At 47.6% G+C, this 17261-nt stretch overlaps 1 protein-coding gene across 1 annotated transcript in view; it reads left to right on the top strand.

Annotated features, from left to right (window-relative positions):
• LOC119446585 (beta-hexosaminidase subunit alpha) overlaps positions 1-16584 on the top strand; it is a 30385-nt gene extending 13801 nt beyond the window's left edge. The window contains exons 10-13 of the mRNA XM_037711055.2: positions 1726-1921; positions 9130-9220; positions 10528-10632; positions 15455-16584. Of these exons, the coding sequence (XP_037566983.1) occupies positions 1726-1921; positions 9130-9220; positions 10528-10632; positions 15455-15539 (477 nt within the window). The 3' untranslated portion in view covers positions 15540-16584. The remainder of the gene's footprint in view (positions 1-1725; positions 1922-9129; positions 9221-10527; positions 10633-15454) is intronic.
• The last annotated feature ends 677 nt before the right edge of the window (positions 16585-17261 follow it).

Genomic DNA, 17261 nt, shown 5'->3' with positions numbered 1-17261 from the left:
TTGCGTCTCACACATTCCAATGGCGTCCTTTCAGTCGCGTCTTCAGAGAGCCCACACTTCAAAACAACGCGGTCCTTCGCGAGCAACGTTAACGAAATGTTACACACTATAGCGGGCGACTCACATTTCAGACGACGCTGGTGCGAGGACAGCATACCGGATAAGTTCACGCTTGAAGCATGGTGGGTCAGTGAATGGGGGAAGGCAACCGGATAACGTACGCATGCGCAAAGCGAAGCACTTTGGCAGTACGGGCACCACATATAAAAGTCTGTATAAGCACGCTCATAAGCTAGCGCTCGCTGAGACAAGTGCGAGCACAGTTCGCTGCTTTGCGGTTGCAGGTGTTGCGTGGACTATATTAATCTCAACCTGCATGTTTCATCTCGGCCAACTCCTCTTCAATGCGTTCACGTTTGCGTAGAGGCGGCTCTGTAAAACGCACCTTTGACCAATTCAACATGCTTGTTTTGTCACGTAGTGCTATTCGTTGCTCAAAAGCCAACACATTATTGTTGCCGTGATGTTGCTATTCTCGCTTCGTCTTATTCTGCTTCGCCGGGCACGCTGCCGCTTGTCGAGTCTAGGTGATCTTTGTTTACCCATTGTCTTGTCACGCCGCGCCATCCATTACACAAGCCAGCTGCATCATGCAGTATCTACGCGCTTTACTGTGTCGAAAGCGTGCCTCATCACCGTGCGAGTGTATATACATCAGACAGGAGGCAACGACCGATTCGCAATACATGCATCTCCTGTGTAATCATGGTTCTTCCTTCCAAAGCTTTCATGAGCTGCATGGCGGAAACCGTATCACCTTGACACCTCGTGTGTGCCAAATGTCAGGTTTTTATTATGCGCCAGCACCGCACAAACCATACAATGCATCGACGCATTGCTCGGACTGATTACCGGTTGTTGGGAGAAGCCACGCAGAATTATTTTTGTGATAAAAAACTTAGCCACCTCGAAGATGTATGTGCCTAGCGATCAAGGCATTGCTGGCGACAGGCAAGATGCAGCTTTCTCTTCCGTAACGATGATATAAACCCTTTTATTCGCGCTGTGGCAGCGGTGCATCTATGACCCCAGAAAACTTCCGGTCATGCGTTTTTGACAGTCAAGTTAGTCAAGAAAAAAGAAGTATTTTGTCTCATAATATATTATAGGCAGATGTTCTTGATGCGTTCAAATATAAAGAAAGTGCCCCATGCGTCGAGCTCATGTATGTAACTTTCTAGTTGTACTTAGCAGTAAAAGACCGAAAATTCGTACTCTGCAGCAAAACTGACGCCAGCAGGAGAGTTCTGTAGAGTTATAGGTTATTGCAAGTTTTGTTGTTGCAGAGCACTTGACCGGAAATCTTCGGGGGAGCTCTGTTTGTAGACACAGAAAGGGTCTATACTTTTTTAGACGCGAAAGGTTCCGCATTAGAACTTGTCGTAATGTGCCGCAAAATTACAAACCGTGATAAAATACAATAAGGTGTTTCAGGTTTAGCACCTACAATGAAATGCTGCTATGCACACTGGAAAATTGAAGCTCGCCGTAGTAATGAAAGTGCGCAAATACCTTCTCAACCCAAGCAAGTCGAGAAAAACTCACGAACGAATCTACGACCTCCTATGGCGGTCGAGTTATTTCCGTGTCAGGCTGGCATTCAAGTGTTATTTGCATAGGAATATTCGGTTTGCCCACCCGTGTGCCGCCTTCCCGTTCGCGCAGGCGGCGAACGACACTCTGGTTGGCGTTTGGAAGGACTCGTCGCTGGACGTCAAGATGAAACGCTGGCAGGACTACATCAAGCCGATCGCCCGCAAGGGGTACCAAATGGTGCTGTCCGCCTGCTGGTACCTCAATTACATCAGCTACGGCCAGGACTGGAAGAAGTTCTACGAGTGCGATCCGCGCAGCTTCGAAGGTGCGTTCACAGGTTCATAATATGGGCTAGCTGGGAGAACGTGTCGTTGTGGCTCACGGTGGCTGTGGAGTTATGCAGCTGAGCACATGGGGTCGCGGATTCGATTCCTGGCCGAAGCGGTCACGTTTCTTTGAGGGCCGAAACATGCATGTCGAACACTGCGTGCACGTTAGAATGCCAACAATGGCGTTAAACCCAGTCAGGTCGGTCGATCCGGGGAGTAGGTCGCCCTGCTCGACTGCGGGAGTAGTGAGGTTGGAAGCCAGCCACCGGATACCCACCGCTTTATATTGTCGATGTCACGCGGGCCAATCTCGATCGCGATTGAATGTCACAATCACGATTGCCTCCTTTGCATTAGCTGCGGAAGGGAGCCAATTGTGATCGAGAAAGTCAATACCGATCGGGTTCGATAGCGACCGAAAGTGTCCCGTGCAGTTGGGGTATTATATGGGTATTAGGTAGTAAACGGAAAATAATTGAGAGATGAGGAGATGCACTCAACACGGCTGATATATATACAAGCCCAGTCAAAGCTGTCGTACGCAGTATCCGCCGCGGAGGCGTCTGCGTCAGCAGGCGTTTGGTGTGTTGCGACACCACGTACCCGAGCACATGAGGGTTGGAACCTTACGCGTGTAGCCGTGCGCGGCTTAGCCGTGTCTGGGGAAAGGGGGATCCTGCAGGTTGAACCGATGCCGGGTGTTCAGACTTTTAAGGCCCCCGGCGGAGGCAACACGCACCTTCGGCCTCTGCTTCACATAGGCGGCCCCTCCAGACTGACCCACCTGGAGGAAATCGACAGTCGTCTTTTCCTGTCCTCCTCTTCAATATTTCTGCTTTCTCACACGCTATTTCTTCTTTGCTGTCTTCTGTTCACTTCTTCTCACTTCCGAATTTCTGGGCGGAAAGGGTTAACCTGGTGTATTTATGCAACCTTGGGTATTTTATATTAGGTTATAGCGACGATGCATGGCTGGCGTCTGCAAGTATTCCAACCTTGTAGCGTCCCCTTGTTGGGCTTGGTGGTGGGTGGCTACCATCGCCTCCGAATTTTCCAATTTTATATGGCAAACGCTTTTCCTCCACTTCCTGATCGCTCCCTGAAAAGGGCGCGCATCAATGAAACTTTCAACTAAACCCAAATAAATATTTCCCAAGTACCACGTAATACATAGCCAACACGAAACCAAGACTGTCCATACAATATCCACATTTGTCGTCACAAAATGTCTGACAGAAGCAATCGACTCAGGTTACAAAGTAACTAAGATGGGAAGCAGCGACCTTCTTCTGGAAGTGCATGATAAGCACCAGTATAACAAACTTTCGAAACTGGTTGCGTTTGGTGACATTCCTGTCTCAGTGGGCCTTCACAATTCAATGAACACTGTAAGTGGTGTCATCTCTGATGACGACCTTCTTAAACTTAGCGGTGAGCTATTGGATGGATTGCAAGACCAAAACGTAGTAAAGGTACAAAGAATTAAGTTAAGGCGTGACGACAAGGAAATTCCCACAAAGCATGTAATTATTACGTTTGGAACAAGCAACCTTCCAGATTCAGTCGAGACCGGATATTGTAAGCTCCGTGTACGACCGTACGTTACCAATCCGCGCCGATGATTCGTGTCAGCGTTTTGGGCATGTGTCTCAGAGCTGCCGAGGGCTCGCTACTTGTGCAAAATGTGCATCTAAAGAACATGCCTCAGACATCTGCACTTCCGCAATCCATTGTGCCAGGTGTGACGGAGACCACCCCGCCTATTCGCGATCGTGGCCGTCATGGAAGAAATAAAAAGAAATAATAGAACTCAAAGTCAAACTGAGCATTTCCTTTCCAGAGGCACGCAAGCGTTTTTTAGCCCACAATCAGTTCAGTCCTTCCTACACCGATGTGGCGCAGCGGGGGGCGGGGGGGGGGGGGGGGGGGGCAGCGTCACATCCTGCGGCGGCCACCCGAGTCACACGGAGTGTGACGGCGGTTACGCCATCAGCCCCCCTGGCAGGAACAGCCAGTGCTGTTCCGCCCCCTACCACGTAGGGCCTGTCGGTCCCAGGGCCACTGCTCGTGCAGACTGGCCTCCAAAACCCCCGAATGTGCCCGCTCAGCGGGCGTCATACCCGTACCCGCTCAGCGGGCAAGAGACACACCTCAATTTTAAACACACAAACTTTCTGCGGCAACATGCCATTCACCGCAAAGACCGCAACGACGATCTCGCCTCATTGGGCGGTGTCGCCATAATAGTTGATAAGCGTGTCGCCTGCCAGCATTTACGATGCCAGCATTTACGATAGCAAACGCCCCTTGAGGCAGTTGCAGTCAGAGCAGTGCGTTTTGGTTAGCTGTTGACAATAACTTTATTACACCCGTGGCTTTTTCGCCTAATGGGCCATCTGACGCTTTCGCATCAATAAGTCGAACTCAACACGCAGTGGTGTTTTTTTTTCTTATTTTGCCATTATAAATAAGATGTTTTATCTACCCCAGCCCTAACTAACGCGCATGAGAATGAGCTAGGGACTTGTTAAATGCGTAAGCATTTCTATGCCTACCCAACGAGGGAACCCCTCCCTCCGTCGCGTAGGACGTTCGCTTTCAAAATAGGGCCCGCATGCAGCGACATAATTTACGTTCGTACTGCCTCTCGCTTCAACGCGAACTAAGCGGCGAGAACACAGTGCATACGAAGCTATCAGCACTCGGCGCACTCTGTTCCCATCGCAGATCGCGTTCAAGATCGGGCCAGCGCGGCTGTGCCATCCGCAGCCGCCACCGGAGTACGGTTGATCACGGTTCCTAATAGTTCGACGCGGAGGGATAAGGTTCTAAAGACGGCTTATAATGATCGGAACGTCATAGCGCACCTGGCGCCACCACCTGCGAATAACCTGTTTGCTTGCGTCATCAATTCACCTTGCGCCGCCGTCCGCAGCAGTTCGTGTCGCCGCAGCGCTGTCGTTTAGACAGTCGAACCTCGATGTGACGAAGTTGTAATTGCAGCGAAAAACTTCGTTAAATCAGGAATTTTGTTAATTCGAGGTTCTAAATTTTCAGCACTGAAAATCATTTCACAATTTCCCAGAACATTCCTGGTGGATAGTATCTTGTCAGTAATCACTTATAAACAAATCCCGTGAAGGTATGGCTATGGTAGCGTGGTTATGAGCGCCAGCGCACGCTGTGCGGATCGCGCCGAGAAATGCATCAACGTGGCATGCAGATTCACGGCATTCGATATTAGCGTGTTGCGTCGCGTTGTGCCGTAAAGCTTGGACGCCATGGCTGACCGCGCTTAGTGTCTGCAGCCGTCATCAGACGGCGCGCTAAAATTAAAGAAAAAAGTGCAAAACGATACGCCATATTCGTCCCGAGAAATAAAGAAATATCGCAAGTTTCGCAAGGAAGGCGGAGCATTGATGGCGATGGCAAAGAGACAACTACACGAAGCAAGGTTCGTAGTTTCATCGGTGTCACGTGCGCTCAGGCAAAGATCAGTGCAGTCGCTGTCTCAACGCGAGCGAACGCTTCCCACCGTGCCTCGGAAATTTGAGATTACGTGACCGCCAACACTATAGACACGCGGGAATAGAATGCGCATGAGGGCACCAACCATCTTGGTTCAGCCTTTGCACTTGCCGAAGATTGCCACCAAGATGCGGCGGGTGTCCCCTGCCCCCTCCCCCCTCTTGGCGTGCTTGATCATGCTACCGCGCGCTCGTCCCTTCTCCACCTGCCTTGCGCTCAAGGAATCCAAACTACACATACGCGTGTAAAAGCTCGCGCCTATAGGTGCTGCGCCTCGCGAGTAATGGCGGTTTGAACCTACAAGACGCGCGCCAGCGAGCGCCTACTTGGCTCAATATTTTTGCTTTGATAGACATCGTTTAGTATTTCTGTGACACAGCCAGAGCACCGATAATTTGTCTGGGAAAGATGTCTGGGCTCGTGCCGAGCTTCGACGCCATCTGTCCTGCACCATCTGCGCATGCGTGAGGCGCGTGGGCGCGCCGGCATGCGTACGTGTAGTTAGCTCTCGTGTTTCTCCGAGCGCTCCGAGCTGCCGCGCATCCGGTCTCCGCAAGCTGTTGAGGGACAAATGGCGCAGCGCTGTTTCCTGCATACGCGTCGCGGCGCGAGCGCTTCTACGGTGTTTTTGCAGCGCGAACTTATCATGCGGTAGGACGATTAAAAATAAATTTGACCTCGGCCTACATTTTATAGTTTTTGTCAGATTTAGTAGCTGTACAGGCTCCAAGTACATGCTTGAAAAGGGCTGAAAACTTCATTAAATGAAGCGTTGCGCTTCACAGAGGACAGAAACGCGAGCGTCGCGCCATTAGGGAGTTTTAGAAATTGCGTACCCAAGTGTCTTTGCGTACGCAAAACCCAAATCTATATTCTAGGCCCCTTGCGTTGCGGTGTAAGCCCAGCAATTTCTCTGTAACCATGATCTTGTGCTCAAGGTCATCGTTCGTTACAACCGCCCTTGCCTCCAGCGCGCACATTGAGCTAGTTCTGGATGTCATTGCCGGCATCCTAACAATAAAACGAGGAAAGACGACGGACAAAAGTTTCGAAGAGCAATTAGCAGTGAAGAAGACAAAGAAAAAAAAAAACGTGCAGGGCTACTGACTACCGACTGAAAGTGCCAGGCCAACTCGTTCCATGTACTGCATCTGTGCAACATTATTGAAGGTTGGGAGGAAAGTAATGCAAAAGTAATAAATTACATTTTCGAATGACGTAATTGTAATTGTAATCCGTAAATTGTGCGTGTGTGTGTGTGTGTGGCGTCGCAGCCAATGGGAATTTAGGTGCTGTTTCGCTGCTACAGACGCCGGCTGGGCGCGCGTGCGCGCGTGTGTGTGCGTGTGTGTGTGCGTGTGTGTGTGTGTGTGCGTGTGTGTGTGTGCGTGTGCGTGTGTGTGCGTGTGTGTGTGTGTGTGCGTGTGTGTGTGTGTGTGTGCGTGTGTGTGTGTGCGTGTGTGTGTGTGTGCGTGTGTGTGCGTGTGTGTGCGTGTGTGTGCGTGCGTGTGTGCGTGCGTGTGTGTGTGTGCGTGTGTGTGTGCGTGTGTGTGTGTGTGTGCGTGTGTGCGTGTGCGTGTGTGTGCGTGTGTGTGTGCGTGTGTGTGTGCGTGTGTGTGTGTGCGTGTGTGTGTGTGCGTGTGTGTGTGTGTGCGTGTGTGTGTGTGTGCGTGTGTGTGTGCGTGTGTGTGTGCGTGTGTGTGTGTGTGTGTGTGCGTGTGTGTGTGTGTGTGCGTGTGTGCGTGTGCGTGTGTGTGCGTGTGTGCGTGTGCGTGTGTGTGTGCGTGTGTGCGTGTGCGTGTGTGTGTGTGCGTGTGTGTGTGCGTGCGTGTGTGTGTGTGTGTGTGCGTGCGTGTGTGTGTGTGCGTGCGTGTGTGTGTGTGTGCATGTGTGTGTGTGTGCGTGTGTGTGCGTGCGTGTGCGTGTGTGTGCGTGTGTGTGCGTGTGTGTGCGTGCGTGTGTGTGTGTGCGTGTGTGCGTGTGTGTGTGTGTGCGTGTGTGTGCGTGTGTGTGTGTGTGTGTGTGTGTGCGTGTGTGTGTGTGCGTGTGCGCGTGTGTGTGTGCGCGTGTGTGTGTGTGCGTGTGTGCGTGTGTGTGCGTGTGCGTGTGTGTGCGTGTGTGTGTGTGTGTGTGTGTGTGTGTGTGTGTGTGTGTGTGTGTGTGTGTGTGTGTGTGTGTGTGTGTGTGTGTGTGTGTGTGTGTGTGTGTGTGTGCAGCAGAAGTATACAAGTCTGCTTCATTGCCAAAAGAAGTCCTCGAGTATAGCGCAGCGAGTTTTCATTGCATTGATGGTTAATGCATCGATCGGTCTAACGTTAATGCTTGTGGCTTCAAAGATTCTTCTGGCGTTATCAGTTACCCTTTATCTTTCTTACTTTCCAAATAATCATGGTGTTCTAAACATACCAAAGCAGTCTCTGCGCACATGCATTACTATTGCAAATCATAGTACCTATAACGAAATGTCACGTTAAAAACGATGCAACTGTGAAATCACAAGACCGTTTGTAGCCAGAACGTTGAACTTTAGGCAAGTCTATGTGCTGCTACACTGCCTAGAATATACTATACAGTACTGCTCATTGTTCGCTAGCTGACCGAACCGCCATACTAGCACCCACCCATAGACACCAAAGCGCCAGCGCTCCTTTTTGTAATTTTTGCAGGACATTCTGCGGACATGCATGCGCAAAAACATGCAGCGCACCGTCGTGAAATACTTACCGGGTCCGTCCGTCTGCGCTACCGCTGAGTGCTGCCATAGAAAGAACAGAATTCTTAAATATCGCTAGAGGCAACTAGCACAATTCTGTCTCCGTGAACTGGATTGCTCAAAAAGGCGGACATAACTTCCGCGATAAATCGAAATGCATACTCAACTACCTAAAAAAATGTTTCAGTAATTGAGTATCACTAATTTTACTACGGTACATATAGAAATTTCCGAATTGTAGATGTTGAATACACACTTGGAACGAATTCTCAGGATGACACCAGTTTCGATATATTTATTTCTAAAGTGTGCAACAAAATATGCACTTTGGTATTCCAGTCATTTTTGTGCTTCGATGCATAAAACGACGTCTGGTAAAAAAAATGTAAGTGAAACAAGAGTGCATTTTAACCGCAAGTTTGACGGCCCATGGATTGAAATTAGTGGCCTCTCAGAACTCATTCGAAGTGGATGCGCCTCGCAAACTCACCGGCTATACAATTCGTAAATTGCAATACTTCGTAATTATAGTTATAAGCTTTCTTTAGCGAGAATTGGTCGATTAGTCAGTTTTGCATTTCGATTTATTGTGGAAGCAACATGTCCGCCTCTTCGAGCAATCTAGTCCAAGCATCAAAATTGTGCGCAGTCAAATTTGTAAATTTTGTTGAATCTACAAATGAAACCACCCGGATCTTCTGTGGGATATTCTGTAATTGTCCACACTATAAGTGGACTGTCCATTTCAGCGTGCACTGACTGGGTAGAGCTCGAAGCGGGTAGGGCAGGCGCCAATCGTCACCGCCGGCTCTCAAGTTCCGTACATTCAGCGCGCGCTTGATGGACAGTACACTTAGTGGACACATGCAACATAACTTCCTCCCCCTGGTATAAATACTTGTATGTACAACCGGAAGTGGTAGGCCATGTTAATAATGCTTGACATCTTCATTTCGTTCGCAGGCACCGAAGCTGAGAAGAATTTGGTTGTCGGCGGCGAAGCCTGCATGTGGGGCGAATACGTCGACGCCACAAACCTGATTCCCAGGCTGTGGTAAGTGTGTGAATGCGAAATGCATATGCTATATCTGTTCAGGCTGGTAGCAGCATTATTACATAACTTCATCATGTGAATGGAGGTGAAACCTCTCTTTCTCTCGAAAGAAAAGAAAAAAAGAGGGAACATCGATAGAGATTGCCACAGAAAGCATTAGCTTCCTTGAAATCCGCTGGAATTCCGTTCAGTGGCATTTTATATAAACCACCTCAAGGAGAAAGCGATGAGAAGTGTGCGACACATCCGGGAAAAGGACGGCGTGATCCACTCCACCACGTGACCCAATCGACCGGGCTGATTACACTGCCTCCGGGATCAGCGTAGTGTTCACTACACAGTCTCCGCGATCGGCGCACTTTACCCGGCGAGAAGCCGACTGAGCAGACGCTCCAAACCACAGGAAGGCAAAGAAAGTTTCGCTTTAAGAAGGGCATTATGCACTTGAAGGCATGTATTTGTTGTTGTGAGGATAGTTCAGCACCGTTTGTTGTATATTCGTGAGATTCCATTGGGAACATAGCCGCTCATCGGCATTTTTGCAGGAGTAGTATAGATGATTATGTGTATAAGCCGATTCATTATGTTGAGCACATGCCGTCTCTTTGCGATCGCGGTCAGAGACCAACCAACCAACCACTTATTGTCTGAAAGACTGAATCGACGAAAAAGAAGCTTAGGCTTAAAAACCTTTGTTGGTGGCACCATGTGGCATGGTGACAACATGAATTTTGGTGCCATAACGCCGGACATCAGATTTTTCGACCCATGAGCCATCTAAGGCTTTTGGCTTAATAATTTGCCTGCTTTCTTTATTCATGTGTGCTTTTGTTATAATTTTTTTCATCCCACAACGTATTTTAGTGTAGTTGAAAGGCTGATGTTTCGTCACCCCATGCTGACAAATACTGCCTGCGTACTATATCATTACATCAGGTTTATTTGTCCTTGTTTTCTGGCCCTCAGATGTCTTCAAGCAACTTGACTGCAGATTTTTGTCTGTGGTGCATACCCTAATAAATAAATAAATAAATAAATAAATAAATAAATAAATAAATAAATAAATAAATAAATAAATAAATAAATAAATAAATGAATAATGAATAAATAAATAAATAAATAAATAAATAAATAAATAAATAAATAAATAAATAAATAAATAAATAAATAAATAAATAAATAGTCATTCATTCATTCCTTCATTCACTGTGCACCCATGCATCCTCACAGCGCAGTAGCCATGGCTTCACTGCCTGTGAGTGCTGTCAGCGAGAATAGCGTTTTTATTATGTGCATGTGAACCGCAGGCCTCGCGCTTCGGCAGTCGCGGAGCGTCTCTGGAGTAGCGCAGACGTCAACAACACGGACGACGCCAGTTTCAGGCTGGACCAACAGCGCTGCCGCATGCTCAGGTCAGTTACCCAAGTAGCACTAAAAATAGGGGTTCAGTTAGCCAATCCTGACCAGTATTAGGGTGTCCCAAGGTGAACTCAATACAGTCCCCACTTTAGGCCTAAATCCGCCCTGCTCCTATATGCTGCTAGGGCTAAGGCTCGCACCTTCCTAATCCTGTCCTTTGCACGCTTGCAATCATTCTACAAACAACTTCTGACAGTCCGGAGATTGTATGTATACACTTAAATCTCGTTATAGCGAAACGGCTTATAACGAAATAATGGATATAACGAAATAATTCTAAATCCCCTTGAAAGTCCCTATAGAAACCCATGTGGTTAGAATTTTGTTTTAACGAAAAAGTTTTATACTGATCAAGGGATGCACGTGGCGTAAAAGGTACGCGGAAGAAGCTTCGGTCTCCTGCCTTTCAGTGGACGAGGCGCTGTTCAAGTGGTTTTTGGATGCGCGGGCAGCTAATTTGCCCGTGAGTGGGGTACTATACTCCAGAAAAAAGCCAGAGACTTTGGCGGGTACGAAGACGGCGAAGATGGTCTCTAGATAGCAGCTGCTGCTGAGAAGGCCGTCTTTCGCTTGAGGAAGATAGAGCAGCGAAGCATCACAGACTTTTTCGCGCCATCTACGTGAAAGGCTACGCGGCTAGCGTCGAGCGCAATAAAATCAGCTCTTGTGTTTTTGAGTTTGATCCCAGTTTTTAGCCGTTTTTCGATTAGCATTTTACTGTAGACACAACCACTCGGCTGCGACGGGAGCTAATACCTCCGCGATGACTTACCTGCAGTGAGTACACCCTCGCATACAACAATTAGCCGCATAATAATTAGTCAGTGGCTATAACGAACTAATGGTTATAACGAAATAAATTCGGCGCCCGTTTGACTTCGTTATAACGAGATTTAACTGTAGTCCTTTTATATGACTTTACCGACTTATAAACTTGTCTTATCTTTTTACATAGTCTACTTACTATATATAGACAAAAGTCATTACCAAGTCTACTTCTCTTGGTCCATTGTGGTTCATAGACTAGTTTACCATAGGGGGCTTTTAGGTTTCACAGGGAAACGGCTATAGGCTTTCTAGTGGCATCACTAGGTAGGACCGCCCGGGCTCAGGGAGGTGCAGCTGGGCAGTTAAAGTGGTGGGGAGTGATATGGCAATGAATTATGCGTCAAAGAAGCGAAAAGGTGCGGGGCGCCTTTCGCCGAATGGAAAAGTGGCATTATGCGCTCACTACTAAAAAAAAAAAAAAAAAAAAAAAAAAAAACCAGGAAATTTGAAGGAGGCTGCTCTTAGCAAAGCTTAATGACTTAGGGTGCTTTAGAACGTGGAGTTAAAATGAAATATACATTAGAGACGTCACCCCTGAGAGGTACATAAAATGTTTCACAGATACACCCACGCAGCGTTCGATGTAAGTGCTTAGAAATACTTCACCGCCGTGGCCGACTGCGCTAGCTGATAGTGTGAGATTGGCATACATTTTTTTTTAAATTTTCTTATGAAAGCTAATACCACACGTCCTGCTGAGACTGTAGACTTCTTCGCCTAGTTGCCTACTATTTCTGGCTCGTCTTCATCTTCCTCTGCTTTCAAGTTTCCTCATTCCGAAGTGCTTCTTTCAACTTCATTTAGAAATTCGGATAGTTATTCTCGTACATACATAGGCGGCTACGTATGCAATGTGAACCGCACGTAGCTATGCATACACTGTGCATACACGCATACACATATCGCTACAAGTCTTTCTACATGCTCTAAGTTTGCATTTCTTGTGTTTTATGTGCACGTTTATTTTTATGATGCTAATCTAGACATTCACCTGACGAAAAAGTATTGCTGTCTTGTTATTTTGTTTTTTGTAAGAAGCGTTCTTTTTTTTTTTTTTTTGAATATGTACTCCTGTTTTTCTGCGTGTTAATACAAAGTAAACACGTAAATATGCGCTTTCGATGTGATGTCGGGGCGATTTGGGAGTTGTGTGGTACACTCGTTGCTTTGGACATTTCGAAAAGAAATAAAAATTATTGGTCGTTGGTTGAAAGAAGCCATGAGGATAAAATTGTGCATCATTGCTTGAAACGAGAGAGTGCTAGGGGGCGTGGGAGGGGAGGGGCTGTGACGGGCCACCGCCTCGGGTGCCGCTGACCCTAGTGACGCCACTGAGGCTTTCTATAGGTTATCCACATAGAATTTTTCTTAGGGGAACACCCTCTTCTTGGACCCTCATATAAATCCCTGCAAGCTAGCTAGCTAGCTAGCTAGCTAGCTAGATAGATAGATAGATAGATAGATAGATAGATAGATAGATAGATAGATAGATAGATAGATAGATAGATAGATAGATAGATTCAGTGTTCCTTCAGTCGGCGAAGAATGTTTCGCATGAAAAAAAATGTAGCAGTTTCGCCCGAAAGGCGAAGCATCACTTGCGATAGCAAATTAATAGAGAGCTATCCGGAGTAGGGATAGTAGTTTTATCGGCTGCATAAACTTGGACACATTCGCTTACTAACTGAATTAACAAGCGTGGTGTGAGCGCGCACAATCAAACATGAATAGATCACGCTGAATGACCGCAGACGACTGTCAAAACGCTGGCAGCAAGCGCAGCCGCTGCAGCGGGCGAAGGTCCGTGCGGTCTATCGCTTGTACGAGTGCAGTTGTTGACAGAGTAGAAGCTGCGCCGCCCCCCCCCCCTCCCTCCCGCGCTGCCTTCCCGCTTTCTTGCTTTCGCGTGGGAGATTGAGTGGCAAGTTCCCCTAACGCCCGGTTGCAAGATACGCCTTTGGTGCCGGAGCACAGCATCGCCCCGCTTCCCTCCCTCCCATACCCCCACGGCCTTTCGCGCGACGGTCGCGTTTGCTTTCCGCCGTGCGTTCGCTCTCCGTGATAGCGCGCGTCTCCCTCGCGCTTTTGCTCGCGCATATGGTGCGCGGCGACGATTTTATCGCCCTTGGACTTTCTACGGAACCTCACGGCGACGGCGACGACGACGGCAGAAATCCGGTTGAAGTGTCCATATAAGTGCTATCGCAATAAAAAAAAATGTGGTTGATCCCTCCTATATTGGAATCGGTATAGAACACGAAAGTGAAACGTGTCTTCACAGAAGTAGTGTAATGTTTATTGCACATTGATATATAATGTCTATTGGTGTTTTGTGGCTAAAGCGCCCTTAGGCGTTGATGCACCCACGCTGACGCCTGGTGGCACGTCTCCTCCATCACGACTACCAACGTCGATGACCATGAGCAACCGTCGTGCATATGGAAGCTGCACTACGCTGCACACGCTAGCACAACGCGAAAGACGAAGCACGTAACTGACACACTAATACAACGCGCAAGACAAAGCACGTAACTGAATCGTCACCGAGTCAAATCAGCGCGTACAGCGCGTCGTAATTGCAGCCTCCGCGATCAACTTCAGAAACATTTTCAGAGCTAATTGCGGAGGCCACGCTCCGCTGTGCTGAGTACGGTAAACGCCACCTAGGTGGCGTTGGTAGTGCTTCTTGATGCCAGCGTCCCTTCGAATGCTGGCATCGAGGCGTCGTAGTGCTGAGACCACCGAAGCGTTCACTGTCGGTGCGCGTTAGTGTCATAATGCAGTACTTCTCTTTTCTGCTCGTAGGCGGCGGCACCGCCCCGAGCAAGAGCGCGGGTACACGGAGGAGTGTTAGATATATAAGGCGCGTCTGTGTAGCTCTCTGCAAATGCGTTTGTGGCGCAATGGGTTAAACGCTCGGCGATCTATCGTCGCGGACCGAGAGGTCGTGGGTTCGATTTCCAAATTTTGCATGTTTGTGAAACTTTTTCTTCTGGTTTCTTTCTTTGTATTATGTTCGTGTACATTGTAAGAACGTCATTCCGTATTTCCGTATGACGTATTTCCGTGACGGAAATACGTCAGTGAAGTCTTGGTGGACCCCGGCATAAAACACTTTCGTGTTAAAATGGCAGCTTCAATAGCGAAGCTTTGCAAGCGATAGCAAGACTCAGCGTTGCGCTCGAGCTGCTCGGACGCTGTTCTAATAATAGACGGCAGGCAGGCAGGCAGGCAAAGAACTTTATTATTATCCGGAGGCGGCGCTCGACCCCCGTTAGGGGGTGACACCGGTGGGCCACTCCCACGACGGGACGGGGAGGTTAAACTCCACGGCCATGTCGCTGGCCCTCTGGATGGCCCTAAGCTGGTCTCTTTTGTCTTGGCTAGTGAGAAGATAGTTCCAGTCCGCCTCCGTAGAGGGAGACTCGCTGCTCTCGCGCAACGTAGGGCATTGCCACAGCATGAATAATAGACGGGGGCGTTATGTTGGCGGGACGCAGCACGCGAGGCAACTGCAGCTGGGTAGTAGAAACAGCGCCCTGGCAGTTACCAGGCGTCTCAAAACGCTGGTGGGCATCCCCAGATATGCAGGACCAATGAAGCATACAGTGTCTTACTATGTGCTTTGCAGGACACTACACTTGGCGCCCTCTTTCGGTGGTTGTCCGCTCGGCGCAACTGAATGGGCATCAGCGTTAAAAAAAAGTTGAAACTATCGAGAAAACGTAATCATCAGTCAGGATTTCAATGACATAAAAAAATGACCTCGTTGTGAGCATCTTCGGCAAATTTCAGCTATGTTGTAATCAAAAGCAAACAAACCGGTAGCTTTAAAAAGAGATGTTGAAGTCGAATACAGTCGCTTATCGCTTGTCGCCTCTTGGTGAAGATTTCCAACGTTGCCGCTTACTAGTGATATTAGAAAATTACCAACGTGCTTGGCTTGAGTGTTCACCTCTTTTAATGTCTTGTTTTGTCTTTTTGCAGGCGTGGTATACCTACGCAGCCAATTTTGAACGGCTACTGCGGCGACTATGAATGGGATCTGGACACCCCGTACCACATCGAATAAACACGCTGACGACCATGTGAATAACATATCTAATAATCTATCTCCTCCGCTCTTAATGGTGAAGTGATCGATTGAAGACATCGTCACGAGTGCAGGAAGTCGGAAGCCACCTCATTACCAGTGAGACTGCTCAGTCTGGATGCAGAGACGGAAATCGTTATAAGGTTTTTATAAACACCCCTGCTATGTTTTGCACACCTGAAGAAAATGCTTTAAGTATGTCCCAACCTCTAATATGATAATAGCCATTCCTGCTGCCACCGTGTGCTTCTATCGCCAAATTCTGATGAACCTTCCGACTTGCGACTGTTGTTCGTACTGAAGGTTGCGAGCACTTCGGCGATGTTGGAGTTTATAGACCACACCATTAAGGACCTGACAGTAGATGCAGTGCAGTCCTCGTTTCTGGGTGTGATGCTGTAAGCTGTAGACTATGCTTGCAAGCGTCTCCAGTGGTGTGACTATGAAAGCACTAAAGTAGCCACATCGGGCGTAAACTTAATGCACTTCAGCCACCAAATTGTGCTTGAAGCGTGGCACTCCGGCTACAGATCAAGAAATGAACAAATAATAAATGAATAAAATGGCATACTGACAAGCTTTCACGCTTTTTGTACCTAGCATGTAGAGTTCAAGGCTCGCTATACCCCTGGGATTACGTAGTAGTGCGATCTGGGAAGTTTGCCCATGAGCCAATAGATTGGACCAGCGACACAAGCAAGCCCCGTGCTCAACAAGCGGAAGCAAAGCCACCTTAAAGAAGCTTTATCCACATGTAGGAACCACCACTTTGCGGAAAAAGGCTAAAGAAAATGAATGCCTTCTTTTTGCTCGGTTGATTGAATGATAGGCTCTCACATAATTCACATACATGGTTATGGTATGTTATGCCTATGGTCGCGTGCTTTAAAAGTGATATCTAAATTATTTCTGTGCTACTATAGGGAGGAGCAGCAAGGTTGTTTGAGTCTCCGTGTAAAGATAAAACATATTGATCCAACACAAGCTCCCACAGTTTCCAGATTCTTAATAGAGGTAAATTAGTCACGTATATATACAGTAAAATATAAAAAAATACTGTAATAGTTACTTAAATAGCATACCGGATATGCTTCACATTAAACGTACACGGTAGTGGAAAGGACGTGAACTGATCGTGGCAATTGGCGAATGACGCATGAAATTACGCTACTGTACAGCAGTTCTTTTTTATTCGAAGATTCGCGCGAGACACACGTCGTAAAAATAATGAATTAAAATGGACATCAAATAAACGCATGCAGTCCTTTGGGATGCAGGTACTGCTGGACTGAGTTTGCTGCAACACCTATCCTGATATTATTTCCGTTGTCAAACATTGAAACAATACATGCAGTTTCAAGTATGCTTCATGTTCGGTGTTGGGAGTGGAAATGCTTTGGAGTGGATTGGAAACTTCTTGAAGTGGAAATAATTTGCATATTTTGTCGGCAATAGTTTAACTTATGTGTTTACCATCCTTTATTTTCCTGTTAAATTTCTATCTGGCTTGCCTGTTTCGCCTCTTCTACTGTCATTGTACGCTCGTTTTTATGTAGCTTATTTTGCTATGGCTTAATTCATACACATGGTTATGGGTATCTTAGTACATTGTTTACTATTGCGAACAGCCGTCATACATGTGACCTGCGCTCATGTGTTCGTATGAGGGATATGTGTAGGGGATATTTATTATATTGTGCA

This window comes from Dermacentor silvarum, chromosome 3 (genome assembly GCF_013339745.2).
Source record: "Dermacentor silvarum isolate Dsil-2018 chromosome 3, BIME_Dsil_1.4, whole genome shotgun sequence".
NCBI classification, from domain to species: Eukaryota; Metazoa; Arthropoda; class Arachnida; order Ixodida; family Ixodidae; genus Dermacentor; species Dermacentor silvarum.
The sequence above is the reverse complement of the archived record's forward strand: the minus strand, read 5'-3'. Positions and strand labels throughout refer to the sequence as shown.